This window comes from Hyla sarda, chromosome 1 (genome assembly GCF_029499605.1).
Source record: "Hyla sarda isolate aHylSar1 chromosome 1, aHylSar1.hap1, whole genome shotgun sequence".
NCBI lineage: Eukaryota > Metazoa > Chordata > Amphibia > Anura > Hylidae > Hyla > Hyla sarda.
Window position 1 is genome coordinate 172935040 of NC_079189.1, and position 23584 is coordinate 172958623.

At 46.6% G+C, this 23584-nt stretch overlaps 1 protein-coding gene across 5 annotated transcripts in view; it reads right to left on the reverse strand.

Annotated features, from left to right (window-relative positions):
* Positions 1-23584, reverse strand: part of ADAD1 (adenosine deaminase domain containing 1) — a 190310-nt gene that overhangs the window by 126194 nt on the left and 40532 nt on the right. For all 5 annotated transcript variants that reach the window (XM_056564051.1, XM_056564067.1, XM_056564044.1 and 2 more), the window contains one exon: positions 19728-19835. In XM_056564051.1, coding sequence (XP_056420026.1) covers positions 19728-19835 — 108 coding nt within the window. The remainder of the gene's footprint in view (positions 1-19727; positions 19836-23584) is intronic.

The following is a 23584-nucleotide window of genomic DNA, read 5'->3' on the forward strand; positions in this document are numbered from 1 at the left end:
TGTCTAAAGCACCCACGATCCCACCTAAAGGGATAGCAGTGAGGTGGCAGGGGTGCCACCCCTCCTATCCCTGCTAATAGCAGATCGGGGGCGTGGGGGTTAACTTTCGTTTTCCCCGTTCTGCCCACCCACAACAGGTGGGGCAGAACGGGGAAACGACAGAGGACCGGCGCCGAAGTCCAATTACCCTGCGGGTGAGGCTGCGGGAGACGATCGGTGTCAGAGATCTTGCAGCAGGCTCCCTAGATCCAACGGAAGCCGGTAAGTTGCCTAGCAACATCTGGAGGGCTGCAGTCCGAGACCACTATATAGTGGTCTCTATACTGTAGCCCTCCAGCTGTTGCAAAACTACAACTCCCAGCATGCCCAGACAGCTGTTTGGGCATGCTGGGATTTGTAATTTTGCAACAGCTGGAGGGCTACAGTTTGAAACCACTATATGGTAGTCTCTGAACTATAGCCCTCCAGATCTTGCAAAACTACAACTCCTAGCATGCCCACACAGCTGTTTTCCGTCTACTGTCTGGGCATGCTGGGATTTGTAGTTTTGCAGCATCTGGAGGGCCACAGTTTGCAGTGGTCTCTATACTGTAGTTCTCCAGATGTTGCAAAACTTCAAATCCCAGCATGCTGGGAGTTGTAGTTGCGATCCCTCCAGCTGTTGCATAACTACATCTCCCAGCATGCCCTTCGGTGATCAGTACATGCTGGGAGTTGTAGTTTTGCAACAGCTGGAAGCACACTGGTTGGAATATATTGAGTTAGATAACAGAACCTAACTGAAGGTTTTCCAACCAGTGTGCCTCCAGCTGTTGCAAAAGTACAACTCCCAGCCTGCATGGTCTGTCAGTACATGCTGGGAGTAGTAGTTTTGAAGCAGCTGGAGGTTTGCCCCCCCCATATGTGAACGTACAGGGTACATTCACACGGGCAGGCTTACAGTAAGTTTTCTGCTTCAAGTATGAGCTGCAGCAAATTTTTCACCGCAGCGCAAACTCCTAGCAGGGAACTCACTGTAAACCTCCGCCAGTGTGAATGTACCCAAAAAACATCACACTACACTAACACAAAATAAAGGTTAAAACACTACATATACACCCCCTTACACTGTCCCCCCCAATAAAAATTAAAAACTTATTGTACGGCAGTGTTTCCCAAACGGAGCCTCCAGCTGTTGACAGCCACTGACTGTCCAGGCATGCTGGGAGTTTAGCAACAGCTGGAAGCACCCTGTTTGGGAATCACTGTCGTATTTCAAGGAAACAGTTTAGGGCCACATATGGGGTATCTCCGTACTCGGGAGAAATTACACTACAAATTTTGGGGGGCTTTTTCTCCTTTTACCCCTTATTAAAAGGAAAAGTTGGGGTCCACACCAGCCTGTTAGTGTAAAAAAAAAAACTTACACTAACTAACATGTTGGTGTTGCCCTTTACTTTTTATTTTCGCAAGAGGTAAAAAGGAAAAAAAAAGACCCCCAAAATTTGTAACGCAATTTCTCCTGAGTACGGAAATACTCCATATGTGGGCATAAAATGATCTGCGGACGCATAACAAGGCTCAGGAGTGAGAGTGCACTATGTACATTTGAGGCCTAAATTGTTGATTTGCACAGGGGTAGCTAATTTTACAGCGGTTCTGACAAACGCAAAAAAATGAATACCAACATGTGACCCCATTTTGGAAACTACACCCCTCACGGAATGTAACAAGGGGTATAGTGAGCCTTAACATCCCTCAGGTGTTTGACAAATTTTTGTTAAAGTTGGATGGGAAAAGGAAAAAAAAAATGTTTTCATTAAAATGCTGGCGTTACCCTAAATTTTTCATTTTCACAAGGGAAAAAAGCCCCCCAAAATTTGTAACCCCATTTCTTCTGAGTAAGACCATACCCCATAAGTGGATGTTAAGTGCTCGGCGGGCGAACTACAATGCTCAGAAGAGAAGGAGCGCCATTGGGATTTTTAAGAGAAAATTTGTCCGGAATTGAAGGCCACGTGTGTTTACAAAGCCCCCATAGTGCCAGAACAATGTACCCACCAACATGTGACCCCATTTTGGAAACTACACCTCTCACATAATGTAATAAGGGGTACACAGTGAGCATTTACCCCCCACAGGTGTCTGACAGATTTTTGGAACAGTGGTCCGTGAAAATGAAAAATTTAATTTTTCATTTGCTCAGCCCACTGTTCCAAAGATCTGTCAAATGCCAGTGGGGTTTAAATGCTCACTGCACCCCTTATTAAATTCTGTGAGGGGTATAGTTTCCAAAATGGGGTCACATGTGGACGGGGGGTCCACTGTTCTGGCCCCACGGGGGGCTTTGTAAACGCACATGGCCCCTGACTTCCATTCCAAACAAATTCACTCTTCAAAAACTCAATGGTGCTCCTCCTCTTCTAAGCATCGTAGTTCAACCACAGGGCACTTGACGTCCACACATAGGGTATTTCCATACTCAGAAGAAATGGGGTTACAAATTTTGGGGGTAATTTTCTCCTATCACCCCTTGTAAAAATATTAAATTTGGGGAAAAACCAACATTTTAGTGACATTTTTTTCTTAATTTACACATCCAACTTTAACAAAAAGTCGTAAAATACCTGTTAAGTGTTAAGGCTCACCGTACTCCTTGTTACATTCCTTGAGGGGTGTAGTTTCCAAAATAGTATGCCATGTGGGTATTTTTGCTGTTCTGGCAGCATAGGGGCTTCCTAAATGGGACATGCCCCCAAAAAAACCATTTCATCAAAATTTGCTTTCCAAAAGCCAAATGTGACTCCTCTTCTGAGCATTGTAGATCGCCCGCAGAGCATTTTACATCCTAACATGGGGTATTTCCATACTCAGAAGAGATGGGGTTACAAATTTTGGGGGGCATTTTCTCCCATTACCCTTTATAAAAATGTTAACATTTGGGGAAAAAAATGCACTTTAGTGAAAAAAAACATTTTTTTTCCCCATTTACACATCCGACTTTAACGAAACGTCGTCAAACACCTGTGGGGTATTAAGGCTCACTGGACCCCTTGTTACGTGCCTTGAGGGGTGTAGTTTCCAAAATGGTATGCCATGTGGGGGATTTTCTGCTGTTCTGGCACCATAGGGGCTTCCTAAATGTGACATGCCCCCCAAAAACCATTTCAGAAAAACTCACTCTCCAAAATCCCACTGTCGCTCCTTCCCTTCAGAGCCCTCTACTGCGCCTGCTGAACACTTGACATACACATATGAGGTATTTCCTTACTCGAAAGAAATTGGGTTACAAATTAAGAGGATTTTTCTCCTTTTACCCCTTGTAAAAATTCAAAAACTGGGTCTACAAGAACATGCGAGTGTATAAAATTAAGATTTTGAATTTTCTCCTTCACTTTGCTGCTATTCCTGTGAAACACCTAAAGGGTTAACACACTTACTGAATGTCATTTTGAATACTTTGAGGGGTGCAGTTTTTATAAAGGGGTCATTTGTGGGGTATTTCTAATAAGAAAGCCCTTCAAATCCACTTCAAAACTGAACTGGTCCATGAAAAATTCTGATTTAGAAAATTGTGTGAAAAATTGGAAAATTGCTGCTGAACTTTGAAGCCCTCTGATGTCTTCCAAAAGACATACATAAAGTAGACATATTGTATTTGTGAATCAATATATAATTTATTTGGAATGTCTACGGTATTTTCTTTACAAGCAGAGAGCTTCAAAGTAGAAAAATGCAAAATTTTAAATTTTTTCATAAAATTTGGGAATTTCTAACCAAGAAATAATGCAAGTATCGACAAAATTTTACCACAAACATAAAGTAGAATATGTCACGAAAAAACAATCTCGGAATCAGAATGAAAGGTAAAAGCATCCCAAAGTTTTTAATGCTTAAAGTGAAAGTGGTCAGATGTGCAAAAAACGCTCTGGTCCTACAGTGGAAAATGGCCTGGTCCTTAAGGGGTTAAAGGAAATCTGTCATCAGAATCACCCGCACTAAACCTGTTACACAGGCTTGTAGTGCGGGTGATCCTGATTAAAACGCTCCTTACCTGGTTAAAAATGGTTCAGCGCTTCTTCAGACATCTATATTTTTAGTTTTCTGTTATTCCCTGGCTTGGGACTCAGTGGGAGGTGTCATCATCTGGGACTCGGCCACACGTCATTCTAGCTGGGCGGAGCTGCCGCCCGGCTCATGAATATTCATGAACTTAGACCGAGAAAGAAGAATTAGACCAGGAGGATAAGTTCATGAATATTCATGAGCCGGGCGGCAGCTCCGCCCAGCTAGAATGACGTGTGGCCGAGTCCCAGATGATAACACCTCCCACTGAGTCCCAAGCCAGGGAATAACAGAAAACTAAAAATATAGATATCTGAAGAACCACTGAACCATTTTTAACCAGGTAACAAGCGTTTTAATCAGGATCACCCGCACTACAAGCCTGTGTAACAGGTTTAGTGCGGGTGACTCTGATGACAGATTTCCTTTAAGAGGTTAAGGGGATTTAAAAAATAAATTTAAAAATGAGAAGTTTTCCATGTTTTATTTGGGTTTCAAAAAGCTGCCACTAGGTGTCTCCCTACTTGTCCAAAGTACATTCCCCCCCCCCCCCCCCATCTCTTGCACAGACTTTGGACTCCTGCTGGCTGGCTGCTGGCTCCTGCTCATATCACACACTTAACTGCTCTGGGCTGGGCTGTGTGTAGCAGAGTGAGGGAGGAAGTTCTCCTCTGTAAGGCTTCAGATGATTAGAAAAAAATAAAAGTAAAAAGCGATCAAAATTTCCGATCAATACCAAAATTGTACCGATAAAAACAGAAGATTACGGCGCAATTTGCACTCACACAGTCTAGTATGCGGAAAAAGAAAAATGTTATAGGTGGTCAGAAAATGTCAATTTTTTTTTCTTAAGTTTAGAAAATGTCATTTGTAAAAAAAAAAAAATTTTTAAAACTATACAAATTTGGTATTGCTGTAATCAGGGCGACCTAAAGTATCAAAATACCATATAAGTCAGACCACAAGATTTCTTCTCACAAATAATTTCTCTGTTTCTGAGCATTTGTTATACAAAAATAAAAGGTTTCATTACAAGTACAATTGCTCCTGTAAAAAACAAGCCCTCATATGGGTCTGTAGATGGAAAAAAATGTCAAAAACTAAAACTAATAAAGACCTTTTTTACAGACTATTTTGGTTAAAAATATGTTATTAAATTTCCACACCCCTGAAGGAAGAAGCGCTATTTGGCTTTTGGCCAGAAAATTTGGCTAGATAGTTTTTTGGGGTAAATGTTGCATTTATAAATCCCCCATAGTGCCCAGAAAATGGAAATCACCCACATGTGACACCATTTTGCAAACTAAACCCCTCAAGGAATATAATAAGGGTTGCAGTAAGCATTTGTACACCACAGGTGTCCAACAATTTTTTGGAACAAAGGGCTGTAAAAATGAAAAATTTAAATTTCTCTATCGGCTCCATTGGGGGACACAGACTGTGGGTGTATGCTGCTGTCTCTAGGAGGTGTGACACTATGGAAAAAAGTCGGCTCCTCCCAGCAGGACATACCCACCTTCAGGTCCTGAGCTAATCAGTTTAAGCTTAGTGTCTGAAGGAGGTGGACATGGTATAGTATTCTCCAGACCAGGTCTTCTGATTTTTTGTTTTCCTAGTATAGGGATGTGTTAGTTTTTTATTCCTTTTTTTTTCCTGTTTCCCGGTTCCCTGTTTCCCCATTGCGAGTAAGGGGGCACAGACATTGCGTTTATGCGCTGTTCAACCCCCCCCCCTCGCCAACGGTCAGCGCCTGGGTTGGTACCTCATGGGTCCGGGTCCCCCTATTTCCCTGCTTGACCTGCTCGCACATAGCAGCCAGGCGTGATGCAGGTAACTAAAGCTGACTGAAGACTTCACTGAAGACTCCATTAGTTAAGTTCTTCTGACTGAGGTAAGTACTTTCCCCCTTAGGTGCAGACTTGCAACCTCTGGAGACCCCCTGTTTTTGGCCCACCTTTTCAGGTTATGGGGCTGGCTTATACAGGGGCTGGACTTTTATTCTGGGGGAGCAGTAGCCTCTTAGGGGGCATGTACTCTATGTTTCACATTATGTACTTCACTGGGTGTGTGTGTGTGTGGTTACTTGTGGCTACGATCGCAGCGTCTTATATGCGGCTGACAGCCGCGGCGCTGGTACGGGCCGGGCGCTCTCTGCGCCGGCTTACTTTCACTTTCTCCGGCAGTCTCTGCCGGCGTATAGGCCGCCCGCTCTATTCCCCCGAGCACATATGCGGCTGACATGTGCGCTCGGGACAAGGAGCGGGCGCCATTACAGCTTCTTCTCGCCTTGTCTAGAGCTCTGCCCACAGGGCTGTCGGAGCTCTTCAGAGGCGCGAAGTAGCCTCCAATCAGCTCCGTGGGCGCGATTTTCATTTAGAAGGGGCCAATTAGTTAGTGCCTCTGCTTCAGGCACGCCCCTCTCTACTATTGGCTGGCCTGTTTCTTACACTCTAGCTGCACGGAGCCGAGTTCTCCTCACTGCAGCTGCCAGGGGACACAGACTAGGGTGAGAAGGTTCCTGTCTCTTTTCTCATTATGTCCGTACCCAGAGCTGCTCCTCCCTCTAAACAGAAACCTGGAACGTCCGTGACATATTTTGTCTGTAAGCACTGTGATACCAAGATGCCTGGCTCTACTGAGCCCCTTGCCCTGCCTGCTCCACTGCTTCCCCAGACCCCCTGATGCCCTTTCGGTTCCAGTGGACACCTTTCACTTAGAGGACCCAGATCTTCGGATGTCACTCCAGGAGTATCCTTTCATCGTACTAAGCCAGCACCTCAAAGGTTCAGCTCTCACACTGACTGACGACATACTGGAATCTGCATGGAAACATCCAGACAAGAGGTTCCCGGGAATCAAGACAATTCAAGAACGTTATCCATTTGACATGGACTTTGTCACTAAGGTGGTTTCCCCTCCCTCAGTGGATCCACCAATCTCCCGAATCTCTAAGGCAACTACACTGCCTCTGGCAGATGCCGCTACCTTCAAGGATTCAACGGACAAGAAGGTAGAATCCTTAGTGAAGTTTGCCTCTGAAGCAGCTGTCTCTTCTCTTCTTCCCATCTTCGCCTCGACATGGGTGTCCAAGGCCCTGTCGGAGTGGTGCCAAAAGCTCCATCAGGGTATCTTATCGGGATCCCCCCCAGAGGATCTATCTGCTCTGGCTCTCCAATGCTCTATAGCTGGGGACTTCCTGTGTGCAGCTTCCATGCAGTCAGCCCGTTGTTCTGCTTTTGCTGTGGGTCACCTAGCGGCTCTCCGCCGCTCTATGTGGTTTAAAGCTTGGAATGCGGATGCCGCTTCCAAAAGGTCTCTCACTGAGCTTCCTTTTACTGGTGCCCGTCTTTATGGCAAGCGCCTTGATGAGATTATCTCTGAGGCGACGGGAGGTAAGAGTTCCTTGTTGCCTCAAAATAAGGCTCGCCCTACTTCCCAAAGGAAGTCCTTTTCCTTTCGGTCCTTTGGCTCCAGCAAAGGGTCCGGGCAGGCACCTTCGCGGGACAAGAAGGCTCCCTTGTTCCGGGCGCGCCCGTCTTGGAAATCGGACTCCAACCGGTCCGGCCATTTTGCGCCCAAATCGGGCAACCGCAAACCCACTTCTGCATGAAGTGAGGCCCCCACCCGCGTTTTTTTTCTCGGGTGGGAGGTCGTCTTACTTTTTCATCTGGACCTCACACATTCAGGACTCTTGGGTCAGGGACGTGGTGCCCAACGGTTACCAAATCGAATTCGCCTCCCTTCCGAGGGATCGCTTTTTTCGATCCCGGGCCCTCCCGGTCTCCTCCTCTGGCGAAGCAATTTAGAGAGGCTCTTCAGTCTCTGCTTCTCCAGGGGTAATCGTTCCCGTTCCTCCAGGGGAACGGTTTCGGGATTCCTATTCCAATTTTTTGTGGTTCCCAAGGACGGTTCTGTTCAACCAATCCTAGACCACAAGCGTCTCAACCGTCATCTTCTTATCCGCCACTTCCGAATGGAATCTCTCAGTTCGGTGGTGGCGTCCCTGGAACAAGGGGAGTTTCTTTCATCTGTGGACATCAAGGATGCCTACCTCCATGTCCCAATATTTCCAGGCCATCATCGGTACCTCCGCTTTACGGTTCCGGAGGGGCATTTTCAATTCGTAGCCCTCCCCTTTGGTCTGGCCACGGCTCCTCGGGTCTTTACCAAGATCCTTGCGCCAGTGATGGGCCTGTTTCGGTCGAGGGGAGTCTCGGTGATACCCTACCTGGACGACCTTCTCATCAAGGCTCCAACCAGAGCCCAGACTCTGGTTAATGTGGACATCACTCTCCACACTCTGGATCGCTTCGGGTGGATGGTCAACCGGGACAAGTCAGTCCTCTGTCCTACACAGTCTCTAACCTTCTTGGGACTTTGCTTCGACACAGCCTCTGCCCGAATTTGTCTCCCGCCGGACAAACGTCTGGCGCTTCTGTCGGGGGTCCGCTCCCTTCGGACCAAGGTCTCAGTCCCCATCCGCACTTGTATGGAAGTCCTGGGTCGGATGGTGGCAACTATGGAGGCCGTACTCTTTGCCCAGTTTCATTACCGCCCCCTTCAACTGGCGATTTTCTCTCGATGGGACAGGTCTCCTCTGTCCCTCGATCGTCAGATTGTTCTCCCTCGCAGGGTCCATCAGTCTCTGCTCTGGTGGCTCCGCTCCCCCCTTCTTCTCCAAGGCCGGTCATTTATTCCCCTTCACTGGCAGGTAGTTACAGTGGATGCCAGCCTGTCGGGCTGGGGCGGCGTGTTCAGGGATTGGACGGTTCAGGGACTCTGGTCTCCCTGAGAGACCCCTCTTCCGATAAACATATTGGAATTACGGGCGATTCTTCTTTGTCTTCTTCATTGGGAGTCCCGTCTCCAGTCCCGTCCGCGTCCAGTCTGACAACGCCACGGCCGTGGCGTACATAAATCGACAAGGCGGCACTCGCAGCTCGGCAGCCATGGCCAAGGTGACCAAGATTCTCACCTGGGCGGAAAGCAAGGTTCCGGCCATTTTGACGATTTACATTCCAGGAGTGCTCAACTGGGAAGCGGACTTCCTCAGTCGGTCCTCTCCCGACCCCGGCGAGTGGTCTCTACATCCAGAGGTCTTCACGCAACTCTGCGACCTCTGGGGCATACCGGATCCTTCCTTTTGTGTCCAAGTCCCGGTACCCTCAGGCTCGAGCCGTGGATGCCCTAGTGATTCCTTGGGCGGGGTTTGCCCTACCCTATCTGTTCCCTCCCCTTCCCAGGGTTCTGAGGAAGCTCAAAACAGAGGACGTCCAGACCTGCTCTCCCAGGGTCCTCTTTGCCACACCAATTTACAGTTGCTGCATTTGACGTTGTGACGGTTGAGACCACGCGGGTTCTCTTCCCAAGTCATTCACACCATGCTCAGGGCTCGTAAGCCCTCCTCCGCAAGAATTTACCCCCGTACTTGGCGGTTTTATTTTCGTTGGTGTGAAGCTCAGAACTTATCCCCTGTAACCTTCTCGGTTCCCAGTCTTCTCTCCTTTTTGCAGTCGGGTTTGGAACTGGGGTTGTCTCTCAGTTCCCTTAAAGGTCAGGTTTCGGCCCTTGCTATTCTTTTCCAGCGGCCCCTGGCTTCTAATTCTCATGTCCGGACCTTCCTTCAAGGAGTGGCGCATGCTGTTCCTCCTTATCGTTCACCCTCTCCCCCTTGGGACTTGAATTTGGTTCTGAGTGCCCTCCATGGTGAACCCTTTGAGCCCCTTAAAGAGGTGTCTCTCCACCTCCTTTCTTGGAAAGTGGCGTTTCTTGTTGCTATCACCTCCATCCGGAGTGTGTCTGAATTGGCAGCCCTCTCCTGACGTTCTCCGTTTCTGGTGATCCACCAGGACAAGGTTGTTTTCCGGCCAGATCCTTCCTTTTTGCCTAAGGTGGTTTTGGCCTTTCATCTCAATGAGGACATCGTCCTCCCGTCTTTTTGTCCTGCTCCTTCTCATCCTAAGGAGCGCTTACTACACAGCGATAGGCTTCCATTTCGGAAGCCTATCGCTGTAAGGGGAAGATTCCTCCTTTCAGGGTTGTGGCTCATTCTACCAGTTCTGTTGGGGAATCCTGGGCTCTCCAGAATAGCGCCTCTGCCTCGCAGATTTGCAAGGTGGCTACCTGTTCGTCTTTGCACACTTTCTCAAGGTTCTACCGAGTTCATACCTTCGCATCGGCTGATGCTAGTCTGGGTCGTAAAGTGTTGCAGGCGTCAGTGGATCGGCCATCTGCCTGACTGCTTATCTGCCCACCCAAGGGACGGCTTTGCAACATCCCACGGTCTGTGTCCCCCAATGGAGCCGATAGAGAAAAGGAGATTTTTATTTACTTACGGTAAAATCTCTTTCTTGGGTGATCCATTGGGGGACACAGCTCCCGCCCTTTTGGGGGTTCCTTTGGTTCTCTGTCCGAGGGAGTGTTCGGTTCTGTTTTTTTCTTCTGGTTCTCGGACAGTTTGGTTTTTTCTTTGACCTGAGACCCTCCTATTGCTCTGGAACTAAAACTGATTAGCTCAGGGCCTGAAGGCGGGTATATCCTGCTGGGAGGAGCAGACTTTTTTTTTTTAATACCATATTGTCACACCTCCTAGAGACAGCAGCATACACCCACGGTCTGTGTCCCCCAATGGATCCTCCAAGAAAGAGATTTTACGGTAAGTAAACAAAAATCTCCTTTTTTAACACTAACATGTTGGTGTAGCCGCAAACTTTTCACAAGCGGTAAAATGAGAATAAGCCCCACAAAATTTGTAACGCAATGGCCCTGATTTAATAAGAGTGGAGTGTAGGTTTCTTTGTGGGTTTTAATTCCCTACAGCTTTTTTTCCCACAGTATTTACTAAGGTTTCCCTACATTTTCCCTTTTCCCTACACTTTGCTTTTTTTTTTTTTTTTTTTTTTTTAACACATGCTCTGATCTGTAGGGTTTTCCTCAACTCAAATCCACCACATTTTATATGGAAACCTTAGTAAACATGTTGGGTTTATGTGACAATGTCGGGAACACGCCCATTTTCTTAGATCACGGCCCCTTTCCCAGGCGGTCATGCCCCTTTTTCGGGTTTTCTTAGCAAAATGTAGAGTTAGTCAGGGTTTTTTCAATTCTGGCGCAAAATCTGGCGCAGACAGAATTTCTGGCACAATGAGACAGAATCTGGAGCACAACCCGACAAAACATGTCGGGTTTGCAATAGTAAAAATAGTAAATGAGGGCCAATGTCTTCATTGTAAAGGAAATACCCCATATGTATACTTAAAGTGCTCTGTGAGCGCACGGCAGGGCTTAGAAGTGAAGATACAATGCTTGGCTTTTGGAGAGAGGATTTGGCTGTAATGGATATTGGGGGCCATGTCGTGCTTATAAAGCCCCATGATACACCCCCCTTTCCCCCAAGTGACCACAAATTAGAAATTACACCCCTCAAGGAATGTAACAAGTGGTGCAATGGAAAAGTTACCTGTGAATATAACAAATTAAAATTTTCATCTTCATGGAGCACTGTTACAAAAATAGGTCAGTCTACTGTGGGGTGTAAATGTTCACTGCACCCCTTGTTACATTCCTTAAGGGGTGTAGTTTTCCAAAAGGGGTCTCAAGTGGGTGTGTCAGGCCCAAGGTCTAATTATTAAAATCCTATATGTGTATTATAAATTATAACTGTGTGTGATGGATTATCCAAGACATGGGCGAGAGGTCATTCAGACAGGGTATCCTTTTGTGTATTGCATTTTATTGGGGGTCTGGCTGTTTGTATCTCCTTTGAAGTCAGAGGCTCTTTTGAAGCAGCAGGATGTAAGGGGCACTCTGGTCCCATCATATATTCAACCAGATAAGAGGGCCAGGAACAGAGATGCCCCCCTGGTGGGATTAGAGGGGAGGGGGGAATGGAGTCTCCCTCCAAAAAGGCAGATATATAATATTTAACAATGCTAGACTCAGGGTGTTCAATGCTGTACAACAAGCTGACAAGACCATCCTAAGAACAGCTAGAACTCACTCTAATGGAATGCAATATCATCATGCTGTAAGAACTGAATTTTTGTTTTCTGAACTTTCCTTGCCAAACTCTTTCATATTTTTGTAACTGTATGTCATTTGTTTCTGTATTTTTATATAGTCAGCACTGTGATACCTTTTATCAGATTAAATGTTTAATTAATCAGCTCTGGTCTTTGATCTCTAAATATATGAGCTCACCTTTCTGAAGGCAGCTCTGGTGGAAATACGTTTATCTAAGGGTTAATCTGGTGACTTGCTGGGGCTAGTAGTGGATACCTAGAGGTCTGGCGGCTTTAACCCTTGCACCATCACACTCTCTCTAATGTCTTGGCTGGACCGATCGGGAGTGATCGTCACAGGGTGTTTTTTTTTTTCTGCTTTTATGTCAGAACCGCTGCAACTATCAGCCACCTGTGGGGGGGTCTTTTTCTCCTTTTACATCTTAAAGTATGAGGCATATTAGACTAACATGTTGGTGTTGCACCATACTTTTTCTTTCCATAAGGGGCAAAATATAACAAAATGTAACAAAATTTCTCCTGAGTACAGATATACCCCCATATGTGGCCCGAAACTGTTGCCATGAAATAAGACAATGCTCTGGAGAGAGAGCTCTATGCACATTCAAGGCATAAATTAAGAATTTGCATCCCCTTCTGCAGGGTTTCCCAAACAGGGTTCATCCAGCTGTTGCAAAATTACAATTCCCAGCATGCCTGGACAGTCAATGGCAAGCCACCTCACTCCTGCTGCATAGTCTCGGACAGTACCAATCACCCTAATATTTGGATATCACGGTGCAGTGTTCTCTAAACTGTGGCCCTCCAGATCTTGCATAACTAAAACTCCCAGTATGCACGATCAAACTGCTGTCTGGGCAAGCAGGGAGTTGTAGTTATGTAAAATCTGGAGGGCTACAGTTTAAAGGCCACTGCACAGTGGTATCCAAACTGTGGCCCTCCAGATATTGCAGCCACTCACCAGGATCGCCACTGGCCACATCACCTGCTCCTGCCGTATCACGCTCACTCCCGCCGCATCTCCACAGCTGCCATTGCTCCCCCAGTAAGCCGCTGCTACTACAACTCCCAGCATGTCTCCGTACATGCTGGGAGTTGTAGTTTTGTGACAGCTGGAGAAACACTGGTTGGAAAACACGGAGTTAGGTTCTGTTATCTAACTCTGTGTTTTCCCACCAGTGTGCCTCCAGCTGTGGCAAAACTACAACTCCCAACATGCACGGTCTGTCAGTGCATGCTGGGAGTTGTAGTTTTGTAACAGCTGGAGGTTTATGTACTCTCCCCCCCCCCAAGTGAATGTACAGGGTACAGTCACATGGCGGGGGGTTTACAGCAAGATTCTTCTGCAAGTTTGTGCTGCGGCAAGTTCTCCGCCTGTACATTTTTGGTGGGGGAGGTGGGGGATTTTTTCCCTCCGGGTCCATCCCTCTGCAAATCCCTAGTTGAGGCCTCAAATGCGCAATGGCGCTCTCTCACTCTGGAGCCCTGTTGTATTTCACAGCAACAGTTTGGGGCCACATTATTTCCGTACTCGGGAGAAATTGCATAACAAATTTTGGGGGGGCTTTTTCTCCTTTTACCCCTTATGAAAAGGAAAAGTTTGGGTCTAAACCAACATGTTATTGTAATTTTTTTTTACTCACACTAACATGCTGGTGTTGCCCCATACTTTTCATTTTCACAAGAGCTCAAAAGGAGAAAAAATACCCCATATGTGGATGAAAAGCGATCTGCAACACACAATAACGCTCAAGAGCGAGAGCACATGTACATTTGAGGCCTAAATTGGTGATTTGCACAGGGGTGGCTGATTGTTGCAGCGGTTCTGACAAACGCAAAACAAAAAAAAAAAAAAAGTGCCCCTATTTTGGAAACTACACCCCTCAAGAAACTTAATAAGGGTGCAGTAAACCTTTACACCCCACAGGTGTTCGTTAAAGCAGGACGTGAAAAAGAAAATTTAAATTTTTTCCACTAAAATGCACTACTGAGCAGTGATCTCTATATAGAGGATTGCTTGGGGGGGGGGGGGGGTCATAGGTCGTGTTCTCCCTCCTGCTCCAGGTCACTGCTCTCCTGAAATCTGACAGTGACCAGCTGACTGCAGTAAGAAACCTTCCTGTATATAGCCGTCAGCACCAAGCAGAGAGCTCACATCGACCTGTGTTTAGTGATTTATGTAATCGTTTCAGCTCCCTTCACTTCAGAAGGGTCGGGCTGACACACTGACAGCCCGACCTCTTTAATAGCAGATCACTGTGCAGAGCCATCTGACATTAAACCCTGCACTGCTGCATCAGCAACTAGGGCATAGATATCTACACCAGAAGGGGCGGGTTGTTTTCCCCCCCACAAAAACGTAAACATTATTGAAGTGCAGCATACCTTTATCATTCTGTTTGCTGCAGCCTTCACAGCAAGCCAGGAACACACCGTCCAGCAAGCAGCAAGTCTGGGATGGAAGGTTCTGAAGACACCGAGTGGAATAACCTCTGAGCAGTCTATTGAGCACCGGGTGATTATGTTCTGTATATCTCTCTACTGTGGTGTACATGGATGAATTTGGAGATAAAGAACTTTTTAAGTGCAATTACCAGTCTATGTCTATTTCTATATATATGGTTTACTACACTCAGGAGACGAAGTCCTGAGATAGACAAAGGGAAGCCACCCATTACGTGCACACCTGTGGTCTGATTATGTTGAGAAGTGGATATGCCTTCACAGCACTTCACAGTGAGTGGGCTGAAGAGAGTGTGTAGGGATTGGATGGAAAATATCCCCCCAAACCCCCCCAAATTCTTTGTCTGCTCCGTATCAGAAAGCGGACTGAAAAATGCCTGCAGGAAAGTGTAGAATTAGCACACATCACAGTTTAGGCTTCTTTCACACTGTACACAAGCTGTACTTTTTCTCCCATTATTTTCCCTGCTGGCCTAAACAGCCGTCACACTACCGTGTGATAAAAGTGTGAAAGGGGCCTTTATAGGGATCCTGGCATGCAGCAAGGGGCCGGACTACTGGCCTTTGTGGTCTCGATTTGGACTGCTGTCCACCAGTTAAGGACCGCTGAGCTAGACATGTCTTACTGCTAGCGGTTTCTTAAAATGGGTACTCTGCCCCTAGACATCTTCTCCCCTATCCAAAAGGATAGGAGGATAGGGGATAAAATGTCTGATCGGAGGGGTTCCCGCCGCAATCTCTGTGCTGCTCCCGGTGTTCGTTTAAAGTGTCGGGTGCAGGCTCGTGACGTCACAGCCACACCCTCCTATATACCTGCATTGAGGGGGCCGTGACACCACGAGGGGGGCGTGACCGCGCCGTCACGAGCCTCCCCCCGCATCCATAGTCATCAGGTGCGGAGCGAAGTTTGCTCCGTTCACAGGATGTCTGGGGTGCCGCAGTAGAGATCGCGGGAGTCCCCAGTGGCGGGACCCCCGCGATTAGATATCTTATCTCCTACGCTTTGGATAGGGGATTAGATGTCTAGGGGCGGAGTACCCCTTTAACCCCTTAAGGACACATGACGTTCTCATACGTCTCCATTTCCGAGTCCTTAAGGACACATGACGTATGAGAACGTCATGTGTTTTACCGGCCCCCCGCAGCCATCTGGAGCGGAGCCGGTGCCCGATACCTGCTGAAATCGTTCAGCAGGCATCGGGGCATATCGCCCAGGGGGGTCATGATGACCCCCCATGTCGGCGATGGCTGCAGATCGCTGGACAATTCAGTCCAGCGATCTGCGGCGGATTCCGGGTCAATCGGGTCTCCAGTGACCCGGAATTATTGGATGATCGGGGCCATCAGAGACGGCCCCGAACAGCCATAGCCAGCAGGGGTGAGGTGGCACTGGTGCCACCTCACGATCGCCCTGATTCGTCGGCCGATTTCCCGGCCGACCAATCAGGGCGCCTGCTGCGGGTGTCAGTCCCGCAACCCGCTCCGCCCCTCTTCAGGAGGACGTGAGCGGGTGCGGGAAGACGACCCTGGGTGCTGGGAACCCCGATCCCCGGCGTCCCTGTTGGGATCGGGGCCCCAGGAGCGATGGCGAGGGACTGACCTGTGCGGCGGCGTGGATCAGCAGCAATAGGAGGTGAGTGACAGCCTCCTGCTGTTGCTTAGCAACAGCTCCCAGCATGCAAAAAGGGCATGCTGGGAGCTGTAGTTATGCAACAGCAGGAGGCAGACCACCACAACTCCCAGCATTCCCTTATGGGCATGTTGGGACTTATAGTTTTGCAACAGCTGGAGGCACATTTTTTCTATGGAAAAGTGTACCTTCAGCTGTTGTATAACTACAACTTCCAGCTTGCACAATCAGCTAAAGTGCATGCTGGGAGTTGTAGTGGTGCATTTGCTGGTTGCATAACTACAACTCCCGGCATGCCCGTTGGCGACTGCTGGGAGTTGTAGTTTTGCAACAGCTGAAGGCACACTGAGTTAAGTAGCAAACCAGTGTGTCTCCAGCTGTTGCATAACTACAATCCCCAGCCAAAGTAGTATGCCTCCAGCTGTTGCATAACTACAAGACCCAGCATGCCCTTCCGCTGTCCGTACATGCTGGGGGTTGTAGCTTTTGCAACAGCTGAAGGCACACTGGTTGCAAAACACTGAGTTTGTTACCAAACTCTGTGTTTCACAACCAGTGTGCCTCCAGCTGTTGCAAAACTACAACTCCCAGCATGCACTGATAGACCGTACATGCTGGGAGTTGTAGTTTTGCAACAGCTGGATGTTTCTCTCCCCCAATGTGAACGTACAGGGTACACTCACATGGGCGGAGGATTACAGTAAGTATCCGGCTGCAAGTTTGAGCTGCGGCAAATTTTCTGCCGCAGCTCAAACTGCCAGCGAGAAACTACTGTGAACCCCCACCCGTGTGACTGTACCCTAAAAACACTACACTAACACAAAATAAAAATAAAAAGTAAAAAACACTACATATACACATACACCTACACAGCCCCCCTCCCCTCCCCAATAAAAATGAAAAACGTCTGGTACGCCACTGTTTCCAAAACGGAGCCTCCAGCTGTTGCAAAACAACTACTCCCAGTATTGCCAGATAGCCACTGACTGTCTAGGCATGCTGGGAGTTTTACAACAGCTGGAGGCACCCTGTTTGGGAATCACTGGCGTAGAATACCCCTATGTCCACCCCTATGCAAGTCCCTAATTTAGGCCTCAAATGCGCATGGCGCTCTCACTTTGGAGCCCTGTCGTATTTCAAGGCAACAGTTTATGGTCACATATGGGGTATCGCTGTACTCGGGAGAAATTGTGTTACAAATTTTGGGGGGTATTTTCTGCTATTACCCTTTTTAAAATGTAAAATTTTTGGGAAAACAAGCATTTTAGGTAAAAAAAAATATATACCGTATTTATCGGCGTATAAAGCCTAAAGTCTATGTGCGTGTTATACGCCGATACACCCCCAGGAAAGGCAGGAGGAGAGAGGCCGTCGCTGCCCGCTTCTCTCCCCCTGCCTTTCCTGGGGTCTAGAGCCCTGCTGCCGGCCCTTCTCTCCCCCTAGCTATCGGCGCCGCTGCCCGTTCTGTCCCCCTGACTATCGGTGCCGGCGCCCCACTGCCGGCGCTGATAGCCAGAGGGAGAGAAGGGGCAGCGGCACCCATTGCCGGCGCCGCTGCCCCGTTGCCTCCCCCATCCCTGGTGGCATAATTACCTGGGTCGGGTCCGCGCTGCTGCAGGCCTCCGGCGTGCGTCCCCTGCGTCGTTGCTATGCACGGCGAGGCGCACTGACGTCATGCGCGGCGCCGTGCAGCGCATAGCAACGACGCAGGGGACGCGCGCCGGAGGCCTGCAGCAGCGCGGACCCGACCCAGGTAATTATGCCACCGGGGATGGGGGGAGGCAACGGGGCAGCGGCGCCGGCAATGGGTGCCGCTGCCCCTTCTCTCCCCCTGGCTATCGGCGCCTGCAATGGGGCGCCGGCACCGATAGTCAGGGGGACAGAACGGGCAGCGGCGCCGATAGCCAGGGGGAGAGATGGGCCGGCAGCAGGGCTCTAGACCCCAGGAAAGGCAGGGGGAGAGAAGCGGGCAGCGACGGCCTCTCTACCCCTGGCTTTCCTGGGGGTATATCGGGGTATACACGCGCACACACGCACCCTCATTTTACCATGGATATTTGGGTAAAAAACTTTTTTTACCCAAATACCCTTGGTAAAATGAGGGTGCGTGTTATAGGCCGGTGCGTGTTATAGGCCGGTGCGTGGTAAACCCCGATAAATACGGTATTTTTTTTACATATACAAAAGTCGTGAAACAACTGTAGGGTATTTAGGTTCACATTACCCCTTGTTACGTTCCCCGAGGGGTCTAGTTTCCAAAATGGTATGCCATATGTTTGTTTGTTTTTTGCTGTTCTTGCACCATAGGGGCTTCCTAAATGCGGTATGCCCCCAGAGCAAAATTTGCTTTCAAAAAGCCAAATGTGACTCCTTCTCTTCTGAGACCTGTAGTGCGCCAGCAGAGCAATTTTCACCCCCATATGGGGTGTTTTCTGAATCCGGAGAAATTGGGCTTCAAATTTTGGGGGGTATTTTCTGCTATTACCCTTTTTAAAAATGTTAAAATTTTGGGAAACCAAGCATTTTAGGGGAAAAAAAATTTTTTTTTTTACATATGCAAAAGTCGTGAAACACCTGTAGGGTATTAAGGTTCACATTACCCCTTGTTATGTTCCCCGAGGGGTCTAGTTTCCAAAATGGTATGCCATGTGTTTTTTTGTTTTTTTTTGCTGTTCTGGCACCATAGGGACTTCCTAAAGGTGACATGCCCCCCAAAAACCATTTGTCGCTCCTTCCCTTCTGAGCCCTCTACTGCGCCCGCCGAACACTTTAGATAGACATATGAGGTATGTGCTTACTCAAGAGAAATTGGGTTTCAAATACAAGTAAATATTTTCTCCTTTTTACCCCTTGCAAAAATTCAAAAATTAGGTCTACAAGAACATGCGAGTGTAAAAAATGAAGATTTTGAATTTTCTCCTTCACTTTGCTGCTATTCCTGTGAAACACCTAAAGGGTTAATACACTTACTGAATGTCATTTTGAATACTTTGGGGGGTGTAGTTTTTATAATGGGGTCTTTTATGGAGTATTTCTAATATGAAGACCCTTCAAATCCACTTCAAACCTGAACTGGTCCCTGAAAAATAGTGAGTTTGAAAATTCTGTGAAAAATGAAAAAATTGCTGCTGAACTTTGAAGCCCTCTGATGTCTTCCAAAAGTAAAAACTCATAAATTGTATGATGCAAATATAAAGTAGACATATTGTATATGTGAACCCAAAAAATATGTATTTTGAATATCCATTTTCCTTACAAGCAGAGAGCTTCAAAGTTAGAAAAATGCTAAATTTTTATTTTTTTCATCAAATTTGAGGATTTTTCACATAGAAAGGATGCAAGTTACCATAAAATTTTACCACTAAGTTAAAGTAGAATATGTCACGAAAAAACAATCTCGGAATCAGAATGATAACTAAAAGCATTCCAGAGTTATTAATGTTTAAAGTGACAGTGGTCAGATTTGCAAAAAAAACGCTCTGGTCCTTAAGGTGTAAAATGGCCTGGTCCTTAAGGGGTTAAGATACAAGCTCATGAGGAAACATGTCAACAGAAATGCAAATTCTTACCAACTGGTTTTCTTGAAGTACTTGAAGACTCTGTAGATACATTTGGTTCTACAGGTAACAGAGGAGGGCCTGCAGTAAGGTTTGTGCATTTGCTTTCCGAAAGTTGTGCTGCAATTATAAAAGCATTTTAAGATTACAATTTTTACATTGTTATCTCTCTGCAGAAATTAAATCTGGTTTACACTAATGTACTATAAAAGCATGGAGATTTCATTTAGATAAAGAAAATCACAGACACTCCAGACCCGGCTTCTGCCATTTCTCTTAAGCTAAACAAACTAATAAAAGGGAAACTGACAGGAGGATCACCCACACTAACCTGAACATATCGGATAATAGGGCGGGTGACCCTCTTTCTAACAATGTTTACCTCATCCAAGTTTGTCCAGAAGATATGAGCAAAATATGTATTTATGCTAATTTGCAGAAACTAGAAATGGGGCATTAATGTATTAGCAATAATAACGCCCCATTGCTAATTTCTACAAACTAGCATAAATACATTTTTGTCATATCTTCTAAATGGATGTACGAATTTGTGGTCTAGGTAAGTGCGGGTGATCCTTCTGTCAGTTTCCTTTTAAATACTACATTGAATTTCCTATGATAACCTCCCATAGAATAGGTAATAAATCATTCATTACCAAGGGGCCACCAATGAGGGTCTAGTTCCATTGCACCTTCACAAACACAATGAAAAGTATGCCACTCTGTTAACTCTCTATGACTTTGTTTTCATGGCACTCTAGCTGTTACAACACTACAACAATCAGCATGCCCGGACAGGCAAAGACTGTCTGGGAATGCTGGAGGTTGTAGCTTTGCAATAAGTGGGGAACCAAAAGTTGGGAAACACTTGTCTATGGGGTTGAGCACAAGAAATTATTCACCTTCACACCATTTAAACTCATCCTCATGGTGGTCAAGCAAGAGGAATGTTGGACATTTCAAGGCATATGATTCTACCAATTTCTACAGACATGTATCCCATGGGAGTAATAACTATTAAGCAATAATAATGCATACCACCCAGACATATGCCAGAAGGATATTACATTCTGGCCACTATGGACATACAGGTACAATTGCAATCCATTTTTTCATAGCTCTCTTAAAAAGGTCAGGCACTTGTGTCTCCATCGCATGACCAGAAAATATACTGTGTGAATTGTCTTAGAGTAAAAAACACAGGTTCCTATTAAATAACTAAAAGCAGAGACTTGAAAAAGAACATATATTGAAAAATGTATATTTGTACTTACCACAAAATCCCTTTCTCATGGCATTTATTGGGTGGGGACAGCACTGTGGGTATACACTAGGGGGCACTAGAACAGAAGAGCAACCCGAACTGCCCAAGAAGCACCCATGGCTCAGGTAAAATGAGTGTTGACCCTAAGAGGTTGGGCCTTTCCCTCCGATTGGTTAAATTTCAAGATGATCGACGTGATCCAGCAAGCAATAGTGCCATTCAAAGCAGGAAGGCCCCTATGAGGACCCTCAGGAACCACAAACATGGAATCCGAGTGGAAAGACAGAGACCCTGCTCAAAGTTAGTATGTAGTACTTTGGCGTGCAGAATAGTAGGGGGTTAGGACCACTCTGCTCACACAAGTCAAAGAAGGCTTTCCAAATACGGTATCTATTGGCGGATTGAGGCTTGCCTCTGCTTCAACAGCCATGCCATTAACCCCTTAAGGACCAGGCGTTTTTCGTTTTTTCCTCCTTACCTTTAAAAAATCATAACTCTTTAAATTTTGTGTATTATGGCGTATTTTTTGCGCCACCAATTCTACTTTGTAATGACATCAGTCATTGTACCCAAAAATCTACGGCGAAACGAAAAAAAAAATCATTGTGCGACAAAATTGAAAAAAAAATGCCATTTTGTAACTTTTGGGGGCTTCTGTTTCTACGTAGTACATTTTTCGTTAAAAATGACACCTTATCTTTATTCTCTAGGTCCATATGGTTAAAATGATACCCTACTTGTATAGGTTTGATTTTGTATTACTACTGAAAAAAAATCATAAATACATGCAGGAAAATGTATACGTTTAAAATTGTCATTTTCTGAGCCATATAACCTTTTTATTTTTCCATGTTCAAGGGGCTATGAGGGCTCATTTTTTGCGCCGTGATCTGAAGTTTGTGTCGGTACCATTTTTGCATTGATCGGACTTTTTGATCGCTTTTTATTCATCTTTTCATGATATAAAAAAGTGACCAAAAATACGCTATTTTGGACTTTGGAATTTTTTTGCGCGTACGCCATTGAAAGTGCGGTTTAAAAAGGGGTATATTTTTTTATAATTTGGACATTACCGCACGCGGCGATACCACATATTTATTTTTATTTACACAGTTTTTTTATTCTTGGAAATGCCAGGTGATTCAAACTTTTATTAGGGGAAGGGATCATTGAAAGGGTTAATGATTTTTTTTACACTTTTCTTATGCCATATTATAGCCCCCAGGGGGGGCTACAACATTGTATGTACTGATCTTTACCACCGATTGATGCATCTCCATAGGAATGCATCAATGAGTGTTTTCGGCGATTGATTGCTCAAGCCTGGATCTCAGGCTTGAAGCATTCATTCGGCGATCGGACTGCAGGAAGGAAGGCAAGAGACCTTCCTCCTGAAGTACAGCTGTTCGGGATGCCGCTATTATACCGCGGCGATCCCGAACAGCTCCCTGAGCTAACCGGCACATTTTACTTTCACTTTTAGCCGCGCGGCTCAGCTTTAAGCGCGCGGCTAAAGGGTTAATAGGGCGCAGCACTGCGATCAGTGCCGCACGCTATTAGCGGCGGGTTCCGGCTTCAGTATGACGCAGGGCCCGCCGTGATATGATGCGGGGTTACCGTGTAACCCCGCGTTATATCACGGGAGCGGGACTAGGGGTGTAAGTTTACGCCCTTGGTCCTTAACAGGTTAAACGTAGCAAATGTAAAGTAGAGTGGAACAGCGGACCTTGAAAAAGGAAGCGAGGTGGAATATCTCTTGGAGTGTCCACGAACAGGTGGATGATATCTGCGTTCTAGGCCCTGTGAGGCTACTCCGGTAGCAGAAAAACTGCGGGAACCATCACAGTCATGAGAAGCCTGAGGAAGAGGTGGAAGCAAGAAAAATACATACAGTAGTAAGAACTGGACCAAGAGAACCACAAGGGTGTCCACTGTGAGAGCCCGATGATTGTAGACTCTGGAAACAAAGGCTTGAAGTTTGTAAGTTGGAGGGAACAAGAAAAGATTCAAATTGAGAGTACCCCATTTTTGACTGAGCTGGAAAAAAATTAAAATAAAAAACAACTCTGGACTATTCCCCCTAATATAGCCTTCCCTGACTGAAAAAGTCCACTGCCCAGCCATCCACTGCCAGAATATGGACCACAGAAAGGACAGGAACATGGAGCACTGCCCAACAGAGGCTTTGAGCAGCTTCTAGCATCACCACATAAATCCTGCTGTCAGCTTGGTGGTTCGGCTAAGGCACTGTAGTAAAATTGTTGTTCTGAACTTTGACCAGGGTCCAGTGAAACAGGTTGATCTGGAGAAGGGATTAAATCACCCCTTAAACTGAAAGATAACTTAAAAGACTTCTCCCCACCTGAAAGGACTAGAACTGATGGATATGACAAGCCAGGATAGAGAGAGGATGAAGCGACCTAGATGAGGGAAGGGGGATGTCAGCCATCAGTGATGCTCCCATCAGATGAGAATAAGGAGTAGACTAAGGATAGCTTAGAATGCAGAGACCAGCCAACCCAAAACCGCGGACACAGCAGTCAGGCAAGGGTGACCAGCAACAGGGAAGCAGTTTTAAAACCCTGCTCCTGGCACCCTTGGGAGA